Source organism: Trichechus manatus, unplaced genomic scaffold (genome assembly GCF_000243295.1).
Source record: "Trichechus manatus latirostris isolate Lorelei unplaced genomic scaffold, TriManLat1.0 scaffold00074, whole genome shotgun sequence".
NCBI lineage: Eukaryota > Metazoa > Chordata > Mammalia > Sirenia > Trichechidae > Trichechus > Trichechus manatus.
This window is the reverse complement of record NW_004444010.1, coordinates 4,760,382-4,786,824: the sequence shown is the minus strand read 5'-3', so window position 1 is coordinate 4,786,824 and position 26,443 is coordinate 4,760,382. Positions and strand designations below refer to the sequence as shown.

The window sequence follows — 26,443 nt, the reverse complement described above, 5'->3', positions numbered from 1 at the left end:
GCACAGCAATTTAGTTTTTGCTGTGCTTTACTTTTCTTTTCTCACAACATGCTCAAAACATCCCAGTTTGGTAAGGGTGGCACCCTCTTTGTATTGCAAAGAGGTTGTGTGACTTCCCTAAAATCTCCTAGCCAGTGGCAGGGAAGCTGAGGTAAAACCGTTGTGCTCTGACTCCTGATTTCTATGTCAAATGCCTGCCCATTATAGAATGAAAAGATGGCGGGTGACTGTCATTCTTGCCCAAGCAACACTTAGAGATAAAGCCAGTGGAAAAATGATAGGATAAATTCTGTAACAGAACTTTTGACTCAAAATACTGAACGTTTATCTTATTTCATAAAGCTTGTATTAAAATAAAATTTAGACAGTACATATAAGTGCCAATTACATTCTGCCATTCCCCTCCTTAAATTCTTTTTAAAAAAATACATGCACGTTTGGAACATCTTATCTCTGTTTCGCACCTACCGATCTCTATTACTTATTAGCTGTGTAATGTTAGCCAAATTACTTAATCTTTCTAAATCCTCAGTCTCTTAATCTGTAAAATGGGAAATAATGTTACAAAGCTCCTAGAGCTACTATGAGTATTACGTGTTTGGCAAAGAAAGAAAGCTCAATAAATATTAGACATTATTATAATTACCAAAGTACGCTAAGATATAATCTTTGATATTTGTTATAGAATTTAAAATTTCTAAAATTCCACAGACATAACTGTGGAAGACAATCTGTTGTATTTATAGCACACATAGAGCTTTCCTAAAAATTTTCTTAATTCAAAAGTTAAAACTATAATTTAGGCTCATATATAGATTGACTTTTTTTTTTTTTTTGCCATGACACAATATTTCTACTCTCTTCTCAAAAAACAAGCTCTCGCTAAACAAGAAAATACATTTCCACAAATGGAAATACCCCGGATTCCCAGCTGGTCTCATCACACAAGTTGTTGAGGGTTGTATGGTTGCTGACTCACATAATGAGCTCAGGTGGTTCTTGAGGCAGGCCTTCAGGCTAGACAAACAAAACAGTGCCTATCAACACTGGCTCCAGGAAATGATTTTAAACATATTTCCGTCTTTTGTAGATTGTTTTGATAAGGATTGCATCACATACATTTGAACATCCTGTGTGTAAACTGAGGGCTTCAAAGCAGGGTGGCCCCTCCACCTACATTCAAGGGAGAACAGACCACAGTTTTCCTTACAACCAGACAGGAGCTATTGGTGAATGGCCTGGGAGATATTCTTGTTTTTAAAATTATGCAACTCACTTTAGACTATCAAAAAAGCCCAAGAATTCTCAAAGCCGTATCGCTAACAGTTTGTAGATTATAAGTCCACAATGTAATAAAAGTATAATAAATAAAACTAGCAAAAGAGTCAAGATCGTTTTGTTAAAATCTGGTAGCTCTTAATGTAAAATAAGCCTATAAATTCTTAGAAACATGGACTACAAGGCCCAGCTCAACTTGTACTTTAAAAATAACTGTTTAAAAAAAGACCTGATTTACTGGACTGAAAGAGCCTGGAGAAACCCTGAGAGTATGGCCCCCAGACACCCTTTTAGCTCAGTGGTGAAGTCACTTCTGAGGTTCACCGTTCAGCCAGGGATTGGACACCCCATAAAACAAAATGGGACTAATGGGGCACAGCAGTCAAGGGACAAGGTCTAGAAGGCAGAAGGGGACAGGAAAGCTGGTGATAGGGAACCCAAGGTTGAGTTAGGACAGTGCTGATATGTAGTGGGGTTGTTAACCATTGTCATAGGGCAACATGTGTACTAACTGTTTAATGAGAAACTATTTTGTTCTGTAAACCTTCATCTAAAGTGAGAACAGCAGCACAACTAGAAGAACACAATTGATGTCACTGAATTGTGCATGTAGAAATTTTTGAAATGGTGTATCTTTGGCTATGTATATTTTCACCAAAAAAAAAAAAAGGTCCAGAAGGGAGACAGTTGACATGTCGTGGGGTTGTTAACCAATGTCATAAAACAAAATGTGTACTCACTGTTTAATGAGAAACTATTTGTTCTTTAAACCTTCACCTAAATTACAATAAAAAGAAACTATGAATAAAAAAATGAAAAATAAGACATAATAATCAATTGTTGTTTGAAATGACAAAAAAAGATAACTGTGTTTTCAGAAAGGTCAGAGAGATTCTTAAGTGAGTGGTCAGAGGGGAGAAAAAGGTTAAGAGATAGAGTCAGGAGCTCAGCAAGGCAGATTGTAAAGAAAGTCAAAATAAGGAGAGAGAAAACTACCAAGACGGCAGCTTCAGAACAAGCAGTAATGGAATAGAGAAAAATAGCACTGTGTGTGTGTGTGTGTCTGTATAAAATCTAAAGCAAACGGACTCATGGTTTATCAAAGGAATTCATAGTAATACCATTTTCTGTGCCCAAAGTTAACTTGATTAGTATCAGAAGGAAAGTTAATATTTTAACAGTCTTTCCCACATCTGCTACTTCCATAATGTCTGTGCAATTGTCATAAATTAGGAGTGGAGAAGGGCACAAGGCCAATTGTCAAAACAAATAGCCATTCTGGATTTCCAAGTCTTGTATTATTTTCCTTGAGCTTTCGAGTTGTGAAGGCTGCTTGTCCTAATTGTGACCCACTCTAGCACTGGGAAAGGTAATGGAGAACTGGGGAAACCCACTCACCTGGATCCTGTCCATGGCCCTACCCTCTGTGGCAAGGCACCTTGGCAGGGCCAGGCTAATGACAGGTGTCAGGAGGGTACCTTGTTCCTCGAGTGTCGTTTGGACTCAGAAGACAAAATGAGCTCTGAAAACTGAGTTAATAGAGCTGATTGCACTAAAAGGAACACAAACACTATTAACTACAGGAGTTGGCTCTTAGTTATATCTTCTGTCCTATGTTATTCATGGCTGCCTATTCTGCATATTAACCTTCCACATTGTCTCTACTCCATGCTCTTTAACATGAAGGTCTAGGTGCTTTACTTTCTGCATCTCATGCCATCCCAGTCCACAGTGAATCAGAAGACCTTGCCCATGGCTTGGCCTGTTAATGCTCCTTCATGTCCCAAGACCAGATCAGTGAAAGGACCAAGACCTGAAAGCCTGGCCAGCTTTTGTCCTCTTCCTTTTCTGCTTTATACCTCCATATGGTTTGGGCCCTGAGGTCAGACAGGTCCTCCCCTTCTCTTCCTCCTGAGTGGTGGAGTATGTTTATACCAGCTGGTGGTTACATATGGGAAGGAAAGGAGGCCCTGAATAGGCCTTGACCCTAAGCTTAATGCTACAACTTAACAGACAGCTTGACACTGGAGTTAAATGCACTATCCTGGCCAATAATAAAGTAATGCTTTGTTTCCCAATAGTCATTGTGTTGTGTGTATACATCTTTCAGGAAGATTATAAGAAGGTCAAGAAAGGATTTAGAAATGCCTGGTTTACTTGGTCTTGATATCAGCACCAGAATCTTATCAAAAACTGCTAAAACACAATCTCTTTTAACAATGTCTTGGTTGCTTAGAGGGAATCCTGGAGAAAGAAAGGAGACATAGCTGTTTCTTACTTTCTCATGACCCTGTTTGCTAGGTTCCTGTCACCTCTTTATTCCTTTTGGTCTTACTTAACTTCTACCCTGCACTGTGACCAGTGGTTGAGTTCTTTTATCATCTCTAATAGCACCTATTACTGATAGTGGCTCTTTCTCTTAGGTTTACCTGTCTTAGGAAAGTTGTTACTTAAAAAGAATAACGTCAACGTTAGTGCGAAGTTGTCCTCTGCTAGGCCACGCCTATGAAATAGACCATCAGAGCACGTCTGAAGGTCTCAGTCAGCTGATACCACTAAGTCAGTCTACTATAGTTCACATTTTAGAGTTCCTCCAGTAAATCATTTGGAAGTAGGATTTTCATTCACTCCTTCAACCAATAATTACTGAGCTTGACTCAGTGCCAGATACCATTCTGGGTACTGAGGACATACCAGTGAACAAAACACCACCCTTGTACTCAGAGGCAGGTGCCAAAGACAGATAACGGATATACGAACAAGGATAATTTCTGAATAGTAGTAAGTGCTATAAAGAACTAAATCAGAGTAAATGGCTAGAGAGTGACTAGGAGATATGGTGAAGTGCTAATTTAGATAGGCTATTTCTGAAAGATCTCTATAAGGAGGAATCATCTGAGCTGAGACTAAAAGATGAGAACCAACTAGCTAAGTGAAGATCCTGGGGAAGACTGTTCCAGCAAAAAGAACACAACGTGAAAAAGCTTTGAATCAGAAATAAGCTTGGTGTGTTTAAGGAACAGACAAAAGACTGAATTCCTGGAGTATTGTGAACAGGGAGAAGGGGTAAAAGATGAGATAAGGAGGTCAGGCTGAGACGGATCCCTTAAGGAATTTGAACTGACTCCAACTGTAGTGGAAAGCCATCAGAGTTTTATCCAGGGAGTGACATTATTTGATTCATGTCTTTAAAAGCTCACACTGGCTGCTGTGAGGAGAATAGAATTTAAAAAAAAAAATGGCAACAAGGGAATTGAGAAACCAGTTGAGAAGTTGTTGCAGCAGCACATGTAAGAGCTAGTGTTGACTTCGATCAGCGTGGCAGCAGGGGGGAAAAAGCTCATTGCTGTCGAGTTGATTCCAAATCACAGTGACACTATAGAACAGAGTAGAACTGCCCCATAAAGTTTCCACGGCTGTAATTTTTATGGAAGCAGACTGCCACATCTTTCTCCCACTCCAGGGGTGGAGATCCAGGACTGAGGCCCTGGGGTCAGTGGTGAGGGTCTGGAGCCTCCTGTTGCACAGTGAGATAAGGTTCCAATGGCAGACCACACTGTCCACTAGTGGGCATCAACTCTAGCAAAAGAAGAGCTACAGCTCTTTCTCCTAAATACAACTTTCAGAATCATCTGATTTCCCTTGGATTGATTTTCATTATTATTATTGAAAACTTAAACCAGCAACAGGTATTCCCATTTCCATGAAGGTGGTTGTTTTTCACCTGGGGAGAAAGGCCATGGTTTATAAACATAACGTAAAGGCCATTACACAGCGCTACAAGACCAGGTGTACTTTTCAGCAAAAACAAAAGGTGCTAAGTATACTAGAGGAAGGCAGCTTTGTAAAATTTTGCAGGGATGTTTGTGAGAAGCCTTCACCACATGGAGTAGGTAAAAGGCTAACTTAGAAAGAAACAATATTGTGGGACAGAGAGTGGACAAAGGCATGCTGCAGGAGAAAATTTAGGGAACAATTGAATAATAAGTCGGAATCAACTCAATGGCAAAGGGGTTAGTTTTTTTGGTACCATCCAGAAGCAAGGAGGCCTGGTGGTATAACGGTGAAGTGCTTGGCTACTAACTCACCCAGTAGCTTTGCAGGAGAAAGACCTGGTGATCTGCTCCTTTAAAGATTACAGCCTAGAAAACTCTATGGGGCTGTTCTACTCTGACACATGGGGTCGCTATGAGTCAAAATTGACTTGTCAGCACCTAACAACACTACCATTCAAAATTGGCCCAAATGCCAAATGATCCAGAGACAGAATCACTGCACAATATTTCATAAGTCTGTTGTTTAGCTGAGGAGTCACTGGGTGGTGCAAATGGTTAAGCGCTCAACTACTAGCCAAAAGGTTTGTTCCAACCAACCCTAGCTTAACATTTAGAAACATTTACTTTGAACATTTACAAAGCTCAATGGATACCGGTTGATAGAATAAGAAATGAAGACAAATCTTCATTTATATCTGTATCTATATCCATAGATAGATATTAAATGATCAAAACTGATATTATGAATTTGTATGGAGCATTTAGAGAAAGTCTTCTATTCAGGTTTAAAGAAAAGTACCAATACTATATACTGTTGCATTAATTACTGATCTACAGTTGTCAATTCTCAAAGACAGTTTGTTCATTTAAGCATATTGAAGGGCTATCCATTAATAGTACAGTCAGGCACAAATCTGAACAAGCAATTGGAGTCACATATCAAATTTATTTAGTATTTTTATTGAGATCATAAAGAATAGAATATTCTTACCAGTTTCCCTCTGGATTTATAAACTGCTGCACTGCGTAGCCAAACTGTTCGCTTGAAGGACCGGAAAATATTTTTGCTTCTGGAAGACCAACGTTGTATGCCACACAATTTAAAATTCCTATTAAGAAAAACAAAAATATAGTCCATATTTACAATTTGTGAATATAAGTTTGTAATGTAAATCTCAAGGCCACTATAAAAAAAACTTGTCTGAAGTAATAATTATACTCCTTATAACTGTTTACAAAAAACTGATGGCTACTGCTCTTTTAGCACTTATTTTGGGTGCTGGCATCATGCTAAGTACTTTATATGCATGATTCATTACCTCATTAATCCTCATAGCAACCCTAGGAGATGGTTACTAACATTTCCTTAGTTTTGCAAAGAAGATTTTTGAGGTTCTAGGAGGTACGAATATCTCACAGCTGGAAAGTGGTAGGAACAGAATTTGAACAGGACTTTTTGATTCAAGAGGCTAACCCCTTAAACCACTATATTACCTCTAAGTATTCTTAAGTAATTTGAGTATTATTTGTCCTTTCTAATGCAATAAAACTCTAAGTTACCCAAGGGCAGGGTCTGAAGAGTATCTTCTTTTTTTTCTAACCCTCCTGAAGATCTTGACATGGGCTCTGTATGAAAAGTCTCTTGAAAAAGTACTGGTGACTCCAGGGCTTCAAACCAGTTCGTCCTGGTTCAGTCATGGCTGAAGAAGTAAAACTGGAAAACACTTGATTTTTTAAAATTTGGGTGAAATGGAACAATAACCAGAATTGGAAACATTATGGGTCGAAGCCCTGCTAGAAGCCTAATCTCCCTCTTAGAAAACAAGGGCAGTGTATGCATTGCATAGCAACCAAATCTCTTGCCTGTCAGATTTTGAGCAGAGTCAGAAACGCCCAAAGATGGTGGCCGACTGCGCAGTTATGAATGTGAGTCACTTACCACCGTCCTGCCAATAATGCAATCTCATGCATAAAGCTCCTGAAAAGCCTCACTATGTGTCTTCTGAGTCTCCCATTCCAGGGCTTCAACCTATAATTTTCCCCATTCTGGTTATTGTTCCAGATCTGGTTATCATTCCAGATCATCTGGTTATCGTCCGGGTCTGTTCTGGTTTCAGTTCATATCAGACATGACTGAATGAGTCCAAACTGGTTCCAAGCCCTGGTTGACTCATCCAAGGAGGTGAAAGATCACAACTCCTTGAATACTGTATCATTTTCTTCCAGAAATGATCACTCTTGAGGATGAAAATGTAGGGAAAGGTATCATATCTCTTTTTTCTTTAAATTTTTTTATTGTACTTCAGATGAAGGTTTACAGAACAAATAGTTTCTCACTGAACAGTCAGTACACATATTGTTTTATGACATTGATTATCATATCTCTTTTATTCCAGTGGAAATTGTTAAAGGTCGTTTTACTTTTTGATGCTTCTTTCTGAGTTATCTAGAAACGATAATCATTTTCAAAAATAGAAGAAAGACAAATGAGGATAAAGCCTTAGTAGACATTTTTGAAAAACTTTGTTTCTGATGGAAAAAGAATGGAAGAAAAGAGTAAGGCTGATTATATTTCTTTTTCCTGACACTGAGAGCATTAAAGCTGATAGTCCTCCATTCTATGGAAAGGAAGATTGTGTGGATATTAATGCTCTCTACCGAGATGGTAATGTTTCAGGTTGTTTCAGATGAATATTTAAGGCAGAGTGGATACTTTTTGAAATTAACACCAAAATTTCATTAATAAATCTTTTCACAAAGAAATAGCCTACTTTCTGGGCAGCATTGAAAGTGCATAATATTTCATGAAACTATAGCTACTAAAAAGCTGGAAGAAAACGACTTGCTCTTCCATCTTGCCTTCGTATTCCTGGGACCGGTTTCTGTAGAGTGCTCTAAGGTAATAACGAAGTCAGTGGAGCCTTTGGGACTTAAAGTAGTTAACGTGCCTCTCTAGGTGCCCAAATTACTCCTCTACCCGGGATTTGTTCACTCAAGAGAGCTCAGCTCATTATTTCTTAGGAATATGTACTTCCAGGAGAAAAATACAAATATTAATTTTGAAATACCCTGCAGAAGAATCTACAAAGCCCTACATTTACAAATTTTTTCTTCAACATCTATTTTTCATATGCACCCTCCTTTTTTTATTTTTGGGGGAATAAAATGCAAACAAAAAACACACAGCAAATTAAGCAGAGAACCAGAATTGACATTCAGATTATTTGTGGTTGCAGTCCATGGTTCATCTTCACCCCACCGTGCAGGGCTCAGTGGATGCTGTTTGAATTATGTTACCAATTATCTAATATACCAGTGAGAGCTTGGGGATATGATGCCAAATTGCTCCCACTATTAAAATATTTAATGCTGGAAAGAACACATCTGACTGTATATACAATGATCTCATTTTTTTCCCCATTAATTATGCCTTGGCAGATCATGCTATGGCATGAAATCATGGTGGAGCTCACTTTCTCATCTAGCAGTTTAAATTTTATTATATATATGTACGTATATATGTGTGTGTATGTGTATATATACATTTTATATATGTATATATACATATATAATGATTTTGAAATGTGTATTAGACAATTTAAAATCTACTTAAAATCTCCCAGTGTCTTGCCAGTATGCTAAAAGTAAAATCCAATTTCCTTACCATAGTTTCAAAGGTCCTTCATGATCTGGCCCTTGTGTATCTTTCTGACCTCATTTCACATGGCTCTCCTCCTTGTTCAGTCTATTCCAGTCCCACTGGCTTTCCTTTTTCCTTTGAACATGCCAAGTTTGTTCTACTTATGGCCTTTGCAGTTGCCTGTCCCACTACCTGGAACATTCTTCTCCACTCAAGCTTGAAATCTTGGCACTTATTCATCATTTAGGTCTATGCTCAGATAGGTCTCTGCTCTCCTCATAGAAATCTTCCCTGACCCCTTTATCCATTAATGGTGCCACACTCCACCCATGCTACTATATACCATTATCCTAGCACTTATTACCTGGAATTATCTTATATATTTATGTTGATTTGTGTCTGTCTCTGTCCACTGAAATGTAAGCTCCTTGAGAGCTCAGACCTTGCCTCTTTTGTTCACTGCTCTTTTCTTAACATCTAGGATAATATTTGTTAAATGAAATATATTTTTAATTAATAAATGTTCTTCAAGGATGATTTGGAATATAAAGAAAATTGGGATGAGGGAATCATTCAAATGCAAGTGCAGTCAATTCGGACATATTTCCTTCTATTATTTCTTCCTTTATTGTTTAAAACGTCATGTACATCCCAGTTTGTAGCCTACTGTTTTGTAATGTTTATGTCTGTCTGCCTGTGTCAGAATCATCTGACTCATTTGATCCCCACAACAACCTTGTGAAATAGCCAAAATGTAGCTACTACTACCAATTTACAAATAAGGAAACTAGAACTCATGGAGGTTAAATGCCTTTCTTGCTCAATGTCACAAAGTTGGTAGCTGAGCTCTGAGTTTTGGTTTGGTTCATCTTCCAAACCTTATTGTCCAGAACTTCCATTCATAAACAGTCTGTTCATTTTCTTCCCAAAAAAAAATGTCATTTTACATCACCATTCTTCTGTTCCCTCAATATTAATCTTTTCAACTAATTAAATCCCCCCATTAAGATCTCTTTTATTAAATCTGGAAAATCCCACTTCTCAATACTTATTTTTCTTACATAGTTGTAACTCGGTATCTATAACATCATTTCTCTCTTAGCATATGAGATCTAATTAGGTCTGTCAGTTCTACCACTCGTCTGTTAATATGTCGTATTGTGGTGGCTTGTGTGCTGCTGTGATGCTGGAAGTTATGCCACTGGTATTACATATACCAGTAGGGTTACCCATGATGGACAGGTTTCAGCAGAGCTTCCAGACTAAGACAGACTGGGAAGAAGAACCTGGCTATCTACTTCTGAAAAAACTGGCCAGTGAAAACCTTGTTAATAGCAGCGGCACATTGATATAGTGCCGGAAGATGAGCTCCTCAGGTTGGAAGACACTAAAAATACAACTGCGAAAGAGCTGCCTCCTCAAAGAAGAGTTGACTTCAATAACATGGATAGAGTAAAGCTTTCGGCACCTTCATCTGCTGATGTGCCGCAACTCAAAATGAGAAGAAACAACTACAAACATCTACTAATAATCAGAAGATAGAATGTACGAAGTATGAATCTAGGAAAATTAGAAGTAGTCGAAAATGGAATGGAATGCTTGAGGATCAATATCTTAGGCATTAGTGAGCTGAAATGGACTGGTATTGGCCATTTTGAATCAGACAATCATATATGGTCTACTATGCCAGGAATAGTATATGAAGGAGAATGTGGCATCAGCATTGGAGGAGGACTCATTAACAACCTGCGATACATAGCTGACACAACCTTGCTTGCTGTAAGTGAAGGGAACTTGAAGCACTTACTGATGAGGATTAAAGACTACAGCCTTCAGTACGGATTACACCTTAATATAAGGAAGACAAAAATCCTCACAACTGGACCAATAAGCAACATCATGATAAACAGAGAAAATATTGAAGATGTTAAGGATTTCATTTTATTTGGATCCACATTCAACACCCATGGAAGCAGCGGTCAAGAAATTAAATGATGTATGGCATTGGGCAAATCTGCTGCAAAAGATCTCTTTAAAGTGTTATAAAGCAAAGATGCCATTTTAATGACTAAACTGCATTTGACCCAAGCTATGGTATTTTCAGTTGCCTCACATGTGTGCGAAAGCTGGACAGTGAATAAGGAAGACTGAAGAAGAACTGATGGCTTTGAATTATGGTTTGGTGAAGAATATTGAATATATCATGAATGCTGGAAGAATGAGCAAATCTGTTTTGGAAGAAGTACAACCAGAATGCTCCTTAGAAGCGAGGATGGCGAGGCTTCGTCTTACATACTTTGGACACTTTATCAGGAGGGACCAGTCTCTGGAAAAGGACATCACGATTAGTAAAAAAAGTGAAGAAGAGGAAGACCCTCAACAAGATGGATTGACACAGTGGCTGCAACAATGGGCTCAAATACAGCAATGATTGTGAGGATGGTACAGGGCCAGGCAGTGTTTTGTTCTGTTGTGCATGATGTTGCTATGAGGCAGAAGTGACTTGATGGCACCTAACAATAACAATATTCTAATATAATGTCAAATTCTTCTTTGTAATCCCCATACTGGTAATAATTTGTTCCTATGCCTGTCCTTAAACAGCTTACCGGGACCACATGGCAAATATGAACCATATTTGGTTCATTTTGTTTCCTGCCTCCCCCCACCCCCAGCCATGCCTGCATGTCTGTATACACTAATAAGTAGATCATTTAACAAATATTTATCCATCTCCTTTGTGCCAGGCATTTTTTCAGGTCCTAAGGATGCAGCCATGAACCCTGCTCTCATTGAGCTTCTATTTCAGTAATTTCATTAAACAACCAAATAATTACATCATAACATGATGTAGAAAGTCATAAATTATGAATGTATACATTTCCAAGGTCCCTAGGTGGCACAAATGATTTACACTTGACTACTAACCTAAAGCTTGGTGGTTTGAACTCATGTTGTGGTAAAAAGGAAGAAAAAAGCCTGGCGATCTGCTTCTATTCAGATTACAGCCAAGAAAACCCTATAGAACAGTTCTACTCTGTAACACATGGGGTCACCATGAGTCTGAATCGACTCAACAGCAAATAACAACATACATCTCCAGTTCTATATTAGATGCAGTGAGTTCTAAACTGGCTTGTGCTTTGCCCTGCCAGAGGTGTACTATTACCCAGCATGTAAATCTTTCCTCTTTGCCCTCATGTGAATGCCTGTGAATGCAGTAACAGCACAGCAAACTCAAAGTGTTTATCAAAGGTGATCTTGTTCTACATTTGTTCACAGGAACCAAGCCAAAATTTTCCAGTGAACTTCATCAAAACATACTGCAAATATAAACATTATATCTCCTGGAGAGTTAAATGGTTTCCTCTATTTCCACAATAATGTGTGATTATGATTTGGCTTGTTGCCATTTTAATTTCCATAGGTAAATGAGATCTCTCAGTACAAATTATCAATGCAGATATCTTTCTTCTTTCATTCATTTAAAAATTTTATGGGTCCTCCTGCCCTGAGGATTCCTGACCATCTCTGAAAAGACTTTTTGGAAACCATAATAATTTCAGAACTAGCTTCAGAAACTATGGAAATTATTCTCCCACTTTATTCTGCAGGAGTCCCTGGGTGGTGCAAATTTTAATGCGCTTGCCTGCTAACCATAAGGTTGGGTGTTGGAGTCAACCTAGAGGCACCTCTGAAGAAAAGCCTGGCAATCTAATTCCAAAAAGTTAGCCATTAAAACCCTGTGGAGCACAGTTCTACTCTGACACACATGGGGTCTCCAGGAGTTGGAATTGACTTGGCAGCAACTATTTGTTTGTTTATTCTGGAAACCAACTTTAAGTTACAAGAAAAGTCAAAAGAGAAATATATGGAGGAAGGGTTGGATATAACTCGTTAACCTAGTTTTGTTCCCAAAATTTAGTGAGGCTCAAAAAGGAAAAAAAAAAATTTTGGAATAAAAAGAGCAAAAATAAATTACTGTATAAAACAAAAACATGTCGTTCTATATTAAACAACAAGAATTTTTCAGGGGAAGTTTATTGACTTCATGGCATTACTGTCAGAGCTTAAGGATACATATTTGTGGTAAGGGATGGCAGAAAAAGGGTCTAATTTGTGTGGGCAATGCAAAGTAGAGCATATTTATATATGTTGAATAAGTGGTGGAACAGGTTTTTTAGGGAAGGGGTTCATTTGCAGAAGGGTCCAGGGAGATATGTTGTTGTTGTCAGCTATGGTCCAGAAGATAATGGCAACCCCATGTGTGCAGAGTAGAGCCACTCCATAGGGTTTTCAAGGGTGTGAACTTCTGGAAGTATATGAACAGGCCTTTCTTCCAAGGCTCCTCTGGGTGGGTTCAAACCATCAACCTTTTTTCTAGTAGTCGAGCGCTTAACCATTTGCCTCACCCAAAGAAATTCATGTTAAGAGAAGAAAGTCAAGGTTAAAATGTTTCGCCTAAAGCAAGAGGTGGTTTTGGAAAGACGTTTCCAGCTTACGACTCTCAGATTGCACCCTGTCCCATCCCTGCAGACAGATGCTGGAATTTTAGGGGGGAAATGGGTTCAGCAAAAACAGCAAAATACTTATATATATATATAAGAACTGAACTGTAAGGCCTGAATCTCTTTGAAACTGAGAGCACATTTCTCCCGTCCCTGAGTGATGGCTGCTCATGGGCTGCAGAGACATTGGAGGGAGCAGGAGCAGAGGACAGCAACCTGGGCATCAAGCCTTCACTTCTAAGACAGTGACAGCAGAAAGGTCCAGTAGTGACCTGGACACAAGGAACATGATTAGGGGCAATAAAGGTTTCCAGAACTGTGTTCAAGCGTCCAGGAGAAAGGCTGTTTACTCCCACAGAATGAAAAAGCAGGGTTTAGAGACAGGCCTCCTCTGTTTTGCAAGTAGGTGCCTAAGCCACAGAAACATTATGTTGTTAATAATGACTTTGTAATTAGGCCGTGGGTGGTGCAAACGGTTAAGCGCTCAACTACTAACTGAAAGGTTGGCAGTTTGAACCCACCCAAACGTGCCTTAGAAGAAAGGCCTGGAGATCTGCTTCTGAAATGTCACAGTGCAGTGTGATGGACTGCCTTTGTGTGGCCTTTCTTGCCATAGTCTTGTAACTTCCACCCAAGTGACTGGGCAGGACTGTGTGATAGAGTGATTGTGGCCCACCAAAGGGATTGGTCAGTTTTGCCATACCTCTGGGCTTGAAATGAGCCACCCCAGAGGCAGGAAGAGAAGATCCCACCACCACCAAGGAAGAGCAGCCAGGAGCCAGCACATCCTTTAGACCCAGGATCCCTGCACTGAGAAGCTCCTGGAACCAGCAGACAGAGAGAGAGAGCTATAACACTGAAGGCAGCGAGAAGTGGAGGCAGAGACCTGGCAGCAGGAGACAGTGTCGTGGGCTTCTTGGCCCACAGAGAGAGAAAGCTGAGCGTCTCTGGGCAGAGGCCGAGGGCCAGGGAGAGGTGTACCTGCAAGCACAGTTGGAAAGAGGCTTTTCTGATGGAAAAACTGTATCCTGAGCATTCCTGAACCTAAATTGTAACCTGTTAGTTCCTTAACAAACTTCATAATAGTGAGTATTGTCTGTTGAGTTCTGTGTGGCCATTGCAATGAATTATTGAACCCAAAGGGAAGTAGAGAGTGCCACGGGAGGATGGTTGGTGTCAGAACTGGTAAAGATGGCAGAGAGAGGAGGCATGTCTGACCTCCGCCTCAAAGGAATCAGCATTCGGCTGTTGATTTTCCTTTCCACTTGTGAAGTTAAAGGAGGTCTGACACCGCCCCCATGCCATTTTTACACACAGCCTTGAAAACCCTATGGAGTGCAGTTCTACTCTGCAACATGTGGGGTCACCATGAGTCGGAATCGACTCAACAGCAATTGGTTTGGTTTTTCGGGAAGAAAGTATGCGGCCTAAGAAAACATACTTTACAAATGTTGAACAGCTTTAATAATTTATAGTAATTTAAAAAATAGTTCTTTTTTTTAATTTGTTGTATTTAAGCGAAAGTTTACAGTTCAAGTTAGTCTGTCATACAAAAACTTATATATACATTGTTATGTGACCCTAATTGCTCTCCTTATACTGTGACAGCACGCTCCTCCTTTCCACCCTGGATTTCCCGTGTCCATTTAACCAGCTCCTGACCCTCTCTGCCTTCTCATCTCGCCTCTGGGCAGAAGCTGCCCATTTACTCTCATGTATCTACTTGAGCTAAGAAGCACACTCTTCACGAGTATCATTTTATGTCCCATAGTCCAGTCTAATCTTTGTCTGAAGAGTTGGCCTTGGGAATGGTTTTAGTTCTGGGTTGACAGAGAGTCTGGGGGCCATGCTCTCTGGGGATCCTCCAGTCTCAGTCAGACCATTAAGTCTGGTCTTTTTACTAGAATTGGAATTCTGCACCCCACTTTTTTCATGCTCCATCAGGGACTCTCTGTAAAAAAAAAAATAGTTCTTAATAATAATTAAAATTACATAAATGTCCAATATTAGGGGCATGATTACTGTAGCATAGCAATGGGATGGAACTGTACATAGCCATTAAAAACACTAATTGTGAAGACTATAGAGTAGCATAAAATGCTTAATGAAAATGACAAAATACAGAAATTATATTCATAAAAAAAAAAGACATTGCCATCAAGTCGATTCTGACTCATAGCGATCCTATAAGACAGAGTAGAACTGCCCTATAGGATTTCCAAGGAGCAGCTGGTGAATTTGAATTGCCAACCTTTTGGTTAGCAGCCGAGCTCTTAACCACCGTGCCACCAGGGCTCCATATCCATAATAGAAGAAAAATATAAATATACATACAAATATTAGAAGAGCAAGCAGCACAATTGTGGTTACAATTTGCTTCTTTTAAAATTTCTTTTAGTATATTATAATATTCTTATAATAAAGAAAATGAGGATAAAAATTAGTAGGAAAGAAAAATCTCCCCTGCCCTAGAATAGCAGGACTGTAAACACAAGTGATTTTACTTCAACCTCACTTTGCAGAGTCTAGTCTTATTATCGGGAAACCCTGGTTGCCTAGTGGTTAAGGGCTACAGCTGCTAATCAAAAGATCGGCAGTCCGAATCTATCAGGCGCTCCTTGGAAACCCTATGGGGCAGTTCTACTCTGTCCTTTAGGGTCGCTATGAGTCGGAATCGACTCGACGGCAATGGGTTTGGGGTTTTTGGTAATCTTATCATCATAAATATAAAGATGTCATTTCATAATATGTAAAAGAGGACACTGCCCACTGGGTTGGATTTGACTCTTAATTTAATTTCTTTTGCTAGGCATGTACAAATAATTGGATCTACACATTTATGCCATAGATTTAAAAGTACAATGGTGATAAATATCTTTAGTTTTAATATCTTAAACTGTCACGATACCACTTCAATTCCATGGAAGTCTATGTTAGTAGTAGGAATTTTGTGTGAACTCGTTCAAACCTGTCTGACACCCTGTGGTTTCCTCCATGACTTGCTCTTTCCCCTCTCCACTTACAACTGTCCGTAACACAAAACTGATGAGATTTTCAATATGTGTAAATACAAACACACGTGCAAACACACACACATACACACAGGTATTTTTAAACATACTTGATTTTCTCATTTATGCATTTATTTGTTTTTTATTTAGCCAACAAATTTTTGTTGAGTGCTTACTATGTAGTAGACACTGTTCTTAGTATGGAAATAAAAATTATAAAGTACCATTCTTTCTATAAGTTTCTTATAGACCATGTGAGCAGATGAGTCATAGAAAAGCCCATTGCACTGGGAACAAAGGAGGCGAGGATTTAATATCTACTCTGCTGCTTTATGGGCAAGTTTCTTATTTTCTCTTGCCTCAGATTTTTGATGTCTGAAATTAGAGGCTTATCTCTAAGGCTTCTTCCACTTCTAAACATTCTAATTATAAATATATATATACATATATATATATATAGCACTTCACTTTATTGTGCTTTGCAGATATTGCATTTTTTTACAAATTGAAGGTTTGTGGTAACCCTGCGTCGAGAAAGTCAAGCAAGTCTATCGGCCCCATTTTTCCAACAGCATGTGCTCACTTCGTGTCTCTGTGCCACATTTTGGTAATTCTTGCAATATTTCGAACTTTTTCATTATTATTATATCTGTTATGGTGATCTGTGATCAGTGATCTTTGATGTTACTATTGTAATTATTTGGGGGCGCCACAAACCGCACCCATATAAGACAGTGAACTTAATCGATAAATGTCGTGTGTGTTCTGACTGCTCCACTGACCGACCATTCCCCCGTCTCTCTCCCTCTCCTCAGGCCTCCCTATTCCCTCAGACATGACAATATCGAAATTAGGCCAATTAATAACCCTACAAAGTTTTCAGGTGAAAGGAAGAGTCGCACACCTCTCACTTTAAATTAAAGCTAGAAATGATTAAGCTTAGTTAGGAAGGCATGTTGAAAGCCAAGATAGGCCGAAAGCTAGGCCTCTTGCACCAAACAGTTAGCCAAGTTGTGACTGCAAAGGAAAAGCTCTTGAAGGAAGTTAAAGGTTCTACTCCAGCAAACACACCAATGATAAGAAAGCGAAACAGCCTTATCACTGACAGGGAGAAAGGTTTAGTGGTCTGAATAGAAAATGAAACCAGTCACAACATTCTCTTAATGCCTAATTCAGAGCAAGGCCCTAACTCTTCAATTCTATGAAGGTTGAGAGAAGTGAGGAAGCTGCAGAAGAAAAGTTTGAAGATAGCAGAGGTTGTTTCATGAGGCTTAGGGAAAGAAGCCATCTCCATAACATAAATGTGCAAGGTGAAGCAGCAAGTGCCGATGTAGAAGCTGCAGGAAACTATCCAGAAGATCTAGCTAAAATAATTCATGAAAGTGGCTACACTAAACAACAGATTTTCAATGTAGATGAAACAGCCTTATATTGGAAGAAGATGCCATCTAGGACTTTCATGGCTAGAAAGGAGAAGTCAGTGCTTGGATTTAAAGTTTCAAAGGATACACTGATTCTCTTGCTAGAGGATAACGCAGTTGGTGACTTTAAATTGAAGCCAATGCTCATTTACCACTCCGAAAATCCTAGGGCCCTAGTATTATGCTAAATCTCCTCTGCCTGTGATCTGTAAATGGAACAACAAAGCCTGGATGACAGCACATCTGTTTACAACATGGTTTACTAACTATTTTAAGCCCATCATTGAGACCTACTCTCAGAAAAAAAAGATTTCTTTCAAAATATTACTGCTCATTGACAATGCACTTGGTCACCCAAGAGCTCTAATGGAAATGTACAAGGGGATTAATGTTGTTTTCATGCCTGCTAGCACAACATCCATTCTGCAGCCCATGGATCAAGGAGTAATTCCGGCTTTCAAGTCTTATTATTTAAGAAATACATTTCATAAGGTGGCAAAGTAGTTAAGAGCTCAGACTGCTAACCAAAAGGTCAGCAGTTCGAATCCACCAGCTGCTCCTTGGAAACCCTATAGGGCAGTTCTACTCTGTCCTATAGGGTCGCTATGAGTCGGAATCGACTCAACAGCACACAACAACAACATAGCTGCCATAGATAACAATTCCTCTGACGGATCTAGGAAAAGTAAATTGAATACCTTCTGGAAACGATTCACTGCTCTATACACCATTAAGAACATTTGTGATTCATGGGAGAGGGTCAAAATATCAACATTAACAAGAGTTTGGGAGAAGTTGATTCCAATCCTCATGAATGATTTTGAGGGGTTCAAGACTTCAGTGGAGGAAGTAACTGCCGATGTGGTGGAAATAGCGAGAGAACTAGAACTAGAAGTGGAGCCTGAAGATGTGATAAAACTTTAATGGGTGAGGAGTTGCTTCTTATGGATGAGCAAAGAGAGTGGTTTCTTGAGATGGAATCTATTCCTGGTGAAGATTCTGTGAACATTTTTGAAATGACAACAAAGGATTTAGAATATTACATAAACTTAGTTGATAAAGCAGTGGCAGGGTTTGGGAGGACTGACTCCAATTCTGAAAGAAGTTCTACTGTGGGTAAAATGCTATCAAACAGTATCACATGCTAAAGAGAAATCTTTTGTAAAAGGAAGAGTCAGTTGACAATGCAAACTTCATGTTGTCTTATTTTAAGAAATTGCCACAGTCACCCCAACCTTCAGCAACCACCACCCTGATCAGTCAGCAGGCATCAACATCAGGGTAAGATCCTCCACCAGCAAAAAGATTACGACTTGTTGAAGATTCAGATGATGGTTAGCATTTTTTAGCAATGAAGTATTTTTTAATGAAGGTATGTACTTTTTTTTTTTTAGATATAATGCTATTGCACACTTAATAGACTACAGTATAGTGTAAACATAACTTTAATATGCACTGGGAAACCAAAAATTTCATGTGACTTGCTTCATTGCAATACTTGCTCTGTTGCGGTGATTCGGAACCAAACCCGAAATATCTCCAAATATAAATATATATATCAAGACAAAAATTACTTGGAGTTCCATTTTATTTATGAATTTATGAAAAGTATGACCTTGAATATATTTCACCTGAATTTAGGGACCATCTCAAGAATATATTTGACTCATTAAACACTAATGACCGAAGACTAGAAGAGTTGTGGAATTACATTGATGACATCATACACAAAGAAAGTAATAGGTCATTAAAAAGACAGGAAAGAAAGAAAAGTCCAAAATGGATGTCAGAAGAGACTCTGAAACTTGCTGTTGAATGTAGAGTAGCTAAAGCGAAAGAAAGAAATGATGAAGTAAAAGAGCTGAACACAAGAATTCAAAGGGCAAGGAGAAAAAGTAAAGTATTATAATAAAATGTGCAGAGACCTAGAGTTAAAAAACCAAAAGGGACGAACATGCTCAGCATTTCTCAAGCTGAAAGAACTGAAGAAAAAATTCAAGCCTCGAGTTGCAATATTGAAGAATTCTACTGGGAAAATATTAAATGACGCAGAAAGCATCAAAAGAAGGTGGAAGGAATACACAGAGTCACTGTACCATTCCTAAGAATGGAATGGCCATTTACATACGTATAACCTCTCACTCAACCACCTGTGTCTGTCAGTTTGTCCGGGGTCTTGCATATTGCTGTGATGTTGGAAGCTTTGCCACCGGTATTTCAAATACTAGCAAGGTAACCTATGGTGGACAGGTTTCAGCAGAACTTACAGACTAGGAAGAAAGGCCTGGCTATCTACTTCCAAAAAGCAGCCAATGAAATCCTATGGCTCACAACAGAATATTGCCCGATATAATAATGCTGGAAGATGAACCCCCTAGGTTGGAAGGTACTCAAAATACACAGTGGACACAACAATGGACTTGAGCATACCCATGATCATGAAGATGGCACAGGACCAGGCAATGTCTCATTCTGTTGTAACTAGGGTCCTCATGAGTCAGAGCTGACTCTACGGCAATGAACAACAACTCCTCACTGTTTTCAGGGATTATTTTACATTCATGATAATTTCCTCGCATTTGATTTATATAGATCATGCTGAAATCGATGACAATGTTTTTTCAAGTGCACTTAATGTATCTTGATGGATGAGATCATATTCTCAACCTTGGGGCCCCTTACTTCTTCAGTTCTGGCCAGTTCTAATTCCAAGATCCTCTGCTTCCTGGCCCTCCTGGTCCCATCCTGCCCCCTTTCCCTCACCCCTTTCTCAGACAGGCACCATCACTGATCTGAATCTCTCTCTCAAAGGTTTTTTAAACAATATTACGCTGATGCTATTGATTAGTATTTATTGGGGAAGAAAAATATATTTACATTTAGCAAGGAACCATCTTTGCTTAGAACAATCCCTGATAAACAACAGTGGAGATAAAACTTTGAGGGCCTAAATGATAAGGAGGCAGGGACACTAAAGAGAAAACTGAATAGGACTTTGGGGAGATGAGGAGAGCAGTGAAGAGTGGAAAAGGAAGGACGGCCATCAACTGAATTGTGAGGTTGACACCTATTTGGAACTTTTAGAAACTACTATGCTTGTTGAAACTGTTTATATAGGTATAATACAATAACTTGGCTCATATCTCACCAGACATTGGGTAAAGACCACTATATAAACAAAGGCCTTGTATGAGTGATTGTAGAGGAAAGTCAACAAAGAAGACCCAATCTTTTAGTCAAATTAAAGGAACAACTGCAGGATGATGCCCTGGTTGCACAGTGGTTAAGAGCTCAGTGGCTAACCAAAAGGTCGCAGTTCGAATCCACTAGCCACTCCTTGGAAACCCTATGGAGCAGTCCTACTCTGTTCTATAGAGTCACCATGAGTCAGAATCAGTTCGACAGCAACGAGTTTTTTTTTTTTTTTTTGGCAGAACGACGGGTGTGTTGGGAGAGATGCCTCCATGAGTCTCTCACCCTTCTACAGGTCTCAATGGTTATGCCAAGAATGCAAGACTATGATTGTTCTTTACCTGGACCATTTCTCGGGGTTTTGTTTATAGCAAGCAACCTTGAGGGACAGGTAATGTCTCTGTTTGGGACAAAGAGCAAGCTTCATTTATGCTTACTATGAAACAGTGCATTCCCCAAACTCAGTGTTCTCTTATAATGCAATCCACTGTGTGTGCAGGTAGCCCCCATGAGACTTGAGAGGGGCAAGGGGAACCCATGTAAATATGCTGATGCTTGCGCTGCCTGCTGTGCTGTAATTAAGTCCTTTGTCTCTGACCCAGGAGGTTCAAGTAGTCTGTCAGCATCCATGAAACAAGAACAAGCTAACATATTAGCTTGTAAGTAGGATAAAATCAAATATCAGACCTAACAGAGTGGAAAACAAAAATTCAACAGAATCAGGAAGTTGGGGCTGAATGACAATGAGAATGGATACTTCCTGAGAGTTCTGAGAAATCTTGGGGCAGGCAGGTGTATTTTCTCACAAGGGTGGCATAGGGATTTGAAGGAATCTTATCACAATTTTAAGAGGCAGAGAGACTCTAATTGACATCAGGGTAATAATACACTGCTTCCTGATTTGTAGTCATTTTTTTTACATTGTATACATACATCATTTATTTGATGATTACTCTGTTCATATTAAAAAAAAGTGAGCAATACTTTCATGGCCAGAAATAAACCCCTTAATATGTCATTAAGCATAAAGGGGAAATTAGAATATAACAGAAAATTTCAATTCACTATTCTGGCTTTCAAAGATAATTCTATCAATACATACACACACATATAAAAATACAAGGAGAAGTATATACTAATTCCTGATGTATTATTTAGGGTTCATATTGTACATGAAAAAGTCTAAAGTTTTTTTTTTTTTTTTGTGGCAAAGTAACTGCATCAAGTTCTGGAGTACTGTGGCATGTGGCCAGGTGACTTCAAGGCTCTTTCACAAATTTGATCTTCTAGGCAATGAACATCTCCAAAAGCCTACTGAAACTACTTCTTAAATCGGTTTATTATGAGTAGTGCCTTCTAACAACTCAATAGATTCTTTTTTTCTTAACGATGCTGGAGGGTGAGCTGCCATCTGGCAGACTGCGCTGGCTCCCAACAGCTGAGAGCGAGACAGTGAGATACGGGAGAAAGAATGTTGGCCCAACAATTACTGGGAGAACTACTAAGAATACCATCTCATGAATTCACTCTGTTTTTCCACTTTCTTCCTATTTTCCTTCTGTGTAAAACAAGAAACTCATCTCTCTCTCTCTCTCCAAAATAGCATTTTCGTGCAGTTAGCAAGTCAGTGCCTGTTGACTAACTTGCTCAGTAGCAAGATATGTCTCACATATCTTGAGGCAACGTCTGGAAAAATAGACATAAATGAAATTAGTATTTGTTCCATTATACCTCTGTTCACAGGCCACTTCTCCACAAACTTTCAATTGGGATCTTTCCCAACTCTTTTAGCCTGAATACATCCTTCTTCTACCGCCATTGACATAATCTGCATCTCTTATTGTAGTATACTACCTGGAAATTTTACTCAACTTTTCAAGTGTAGGTTTTGCCACAATAGCGGCATCATCCCACTCCCCTACCTCTCTGACCTCACCTTATACCCAAGCTCTTTAGCTAACTCAGCTGGAGTCCTGGCTCTTCCTCAAACACACTCTGACCTCAGGTCCTTTGTGTTTGCTCCCTCTGCATGGAATGCTCTTCCCTAGAGAGCTGTGTGCTCACTCCCACTTCTCTCCAGTTTCTGCTCAATCATCAATCTATCAGCAATACCTCTGCTCACCATCTACAGTAGACAGACTCTAGGGTGGCCCCCAATGATCCCTATCTGCTGACATTCATGTTCTTGTGTAATCCCTATCCCCTTGAATGTGGGCAGGACCTGTGACTTCTAACCAACAGAAAATGGCCACGGTGAAGGGAGGTCACTTCTGCAAATACATTACATAAGATTGTAACTCCAACCTTGCTAGCAGATGCTCTCCCATGCTGGTTTTGATGGAGCAAGGTGCCATGTTTTGAGCTATCTTATGAAGAGGCCCAAGGAGTTCCTGGGTGGTGGAAACAATTAAGCACTTGGCTACTAACTAAAAGGTTGGCAGTTAGAAACCACCCAGAGAGGTGCCTTGTAAGAAAGTCCTGTCAATCTGCTTCTAAAAGGTCACAGCCATGAGAACTTGATGGAGAGTAGTTTCTACTCTAATACACATGGGGTCACCATGAGTAAGAATTAACATGATGCAAATAGTTTTTTGTTTGTTTGTCTGTTTTAGGGAGAGGTCCATGTGGGAAGGAATTAAGGGCAGCTTCTGGCTGAGAGACACCAAGGAAACGAGGACCTCAAACAGCCTTCGAGGACATTAATTCTGCCAACAACTTGAGTGAGTGAGGAAGTGTATCCTCCCCCAGTCAAGCATTCAAATGAGACCCCAATTATGGCTGACAGCTTGATTGCATAGTTAACAAAATATTGGGCCTTGTGAACACATTAGAAGGGGCCTGTGCAGTGAGGGTCCCTGAGGCTGAAACTTCCCTTGTTTCACGTTAAATCTGCCTTTGTCCCTGAGAGTAGAGACTTTATTTTGTTCACTGCTATATTCTCAGTGCTCAGAATAGTGCCTTGCACATGGGTGTGGTTCAATAATAATTATTAAATAAAGAGATAAACTATATTTTACTTTTTTCCCACCTAACAATAAGTTATGCATATAATAGGAGATCAGTAAAGACCAGTTTAATTAATAAATAAATCCTCAGAATTCTGGACTAGTACAAAGGAAGATGCTTGATCTCAGGCTACTGAGTGGATATATACATAGATGCATTAAAATATAGATTAATAAATATACTTGTCCACATATATACATATATATCAGTATACATATATGTGCATGTATGTGTATACACACATATACACATTTTATCTTCTATTTAGAACTTTAGAGAACATGTAGCTTTGCTTTTTATTTAGCTTTATAAGAACCATAAAAAGAAGACTGAATTTATTTGGGAGAGGGGTGGCGAAGTATGTGAGTCCTAAAAATACAAGCTTTTTTTTTTCTTGCCTGAAAAATCCACTTACTGAGCAAAACACACAGTATAACATAGTGCCTACGAGCTTGGTCTCTGAGGTTTGACTAACTCTGTGACCTTGGACAAGTTACTCATTCCATATAAGCTACAGCTTTCTCATCTGTGAAATACATATAACATAGGTACTTACCTCATTGTGATCAGACAATGCTTACAAAACCCTCAGTCTGGTGCCTAGCAAGTGATAAGATACTCAATAAAGACAGTTTTATTTACCAATAATATCATTATGTGTTACTGAGGATAGCACACTTCTTGAGAAATTTAATAAGGCATACTGAGTCCTGACCCCACTTTCACCTCTAATGTGAAGAGTATACCCTGAATAAATTTTCCATTTAACTTTCTAAAAACTGCTGAATAATGGGTAGGAGGATGACATGCTGCTGCATTTTGCTGAAGCACACTCAAAGCACACCCTGGGAATCAAGAAACTATTATTAGTGCATGGATCTTCCAAAAGCCACACAAACAGGAAGTGGGGTTACTTAGACCCTGACTCTGAAACCAAGAAAGCAGACTTCAAACTCAAAAGTATAGCTAATCATTACCCAGAATATGTACAACGGAAAATGGTCACAGGCCACATTTATATCTTTTGAACACACATAACGACAGGATATCTCATGGTGAATAGCATTGTCTTCATGCTGGAAGGACAACAATGCAGACGGAAATGTCCCTCAGTCAAAAAAGAAAAAGAAGAATTAAACCTAGAAATTCTAGGCCCTTTTGGAAATGACTACTCACTGTATACAGTGCTTAGCTCTATAATGTCTGGCTTGCAGCTATAGTGCTTTAGAAAAAGGTGATGCAAAAGCCAAAAGCACAAGTGACCCTTATAGCCTCTGGTACACCAAGAACCCTGCTTTCATTTAGAAATAAAAATGTGATTAAGTCTCTGTTTAAAGTGTGGGACTTCAGATCCGATAGAGATCTAGGCCATATCATTCTTTTCCACAGATGAAGTTAGAAATGGAAAGAAGATCTCCTGGAGGGGGCTGCCTTGAATCATCCAACCCCCCCAGTGCCTGGCACCCTGCTGGCATGTAAAGGTCCCCTAAATAAATGAATGATAGTAAAAATTAATGAATTACAAGTATACTGATTTTTTTAAATAACTAACATTATATATACTTTTACAGTCTGTAATATACTTTTCCATTCATAATTTCATTTGCTCCTCCCCATAATCCAGTGAGGTAGGGAATATTTTGCCTGTGACTTATCCAAAGTTACCTAGAGAAATAATGGAATTTCCCTTACTCTTCAAAGCTGGAGTTCTTTCCATGATGCCATGAATATTGAATATACTTAATACATGTTTGTTTAGTGCAGTGGTTCTAAGCCAGAAGAAATTTTGGCTCCGAGGGGACATTTAGCAATGCTTAGACACATATTTGGTTATCATACTGGGGAAGGGAGTGCTACTGGGAGCTAATGTGTAGAGGTCAGGGATGCTGCTCAACATCCTATAATACACAGGACAGCTCCCAGGTATCTGGCCCAAAATGTTAATAGTGCCAAGGATGAGAAAATTCTGGTCTAAACAATGAACAGTCTTGTAAACACCATTAAATTGATTATTATACCAGTTTTAAAACATGTCTAGGAGTTATTTGACACTCTTCCCATCAAGAGGCAGAGTCTAAGTCTTCTCTGGAATCTAGGATGGACTTTGCGATTGTCTGAATGAATAGCTGCAGCTACATGATTTCTGAGTCTAGTTTAGAAAAAGCCATGCAGCTTCCACCAGTTTCTTTTGGGACACTCACTTTTGGATCCTTGAGCCATCATGTAACAAGTCAAATTACCTACAGGGTGCCATGCTAGAGAGACCACATGACAAGAGCATATGAAGTGGCCCTGAGCCCAGATGAAGAGACAGATGCCTACCCTCTGACAGTAACCTTAGTAGTGACCTTGAGCCAGAACTGTCCGGTCTAGCCATTTTCAAAGTCCTGACCCAAAAAATCATGAGTAATAATAAATAATAGTTGTGATTTTAAGCCTCTAAATTTTGGAGCAATTTGTTATGCAGCAATAGATAGCCAGAACAATCACCAAATTCAGTTACTCTCAGTCACGTGTTCTGGCAAAGAGCATGCCTTCCCTCTCCTCCTAAAAGTTTCTGACCCATGCAAGTCTGGAAATCTCAGCTGGAAGATTGCCACTCCATAGTGAA

General features: G+C 39.2%; 1 protein-coding gene across 1 annotated transcript in view; it reads right to left on the bottom strand.

Moving 5' to 3' along the window:
* Positions 1-26,443, bottom strand: part of ITGA2 (integrin subunit alpha 2) — a 133,878-nt gene that overhangs the window by 88,388 nt on the left and 19,047 nt on the right. The window contains exon 2 of the mRNA XM_004380501.2: positions 6,046-6,163. Coding sequence (XP_004380558.2) covers positions 6,046-6,163 — 118 coding nt within the window. The remainder of the gene's footprint in view (positions 1-6,045; positions 6,164-26,443) is intronic.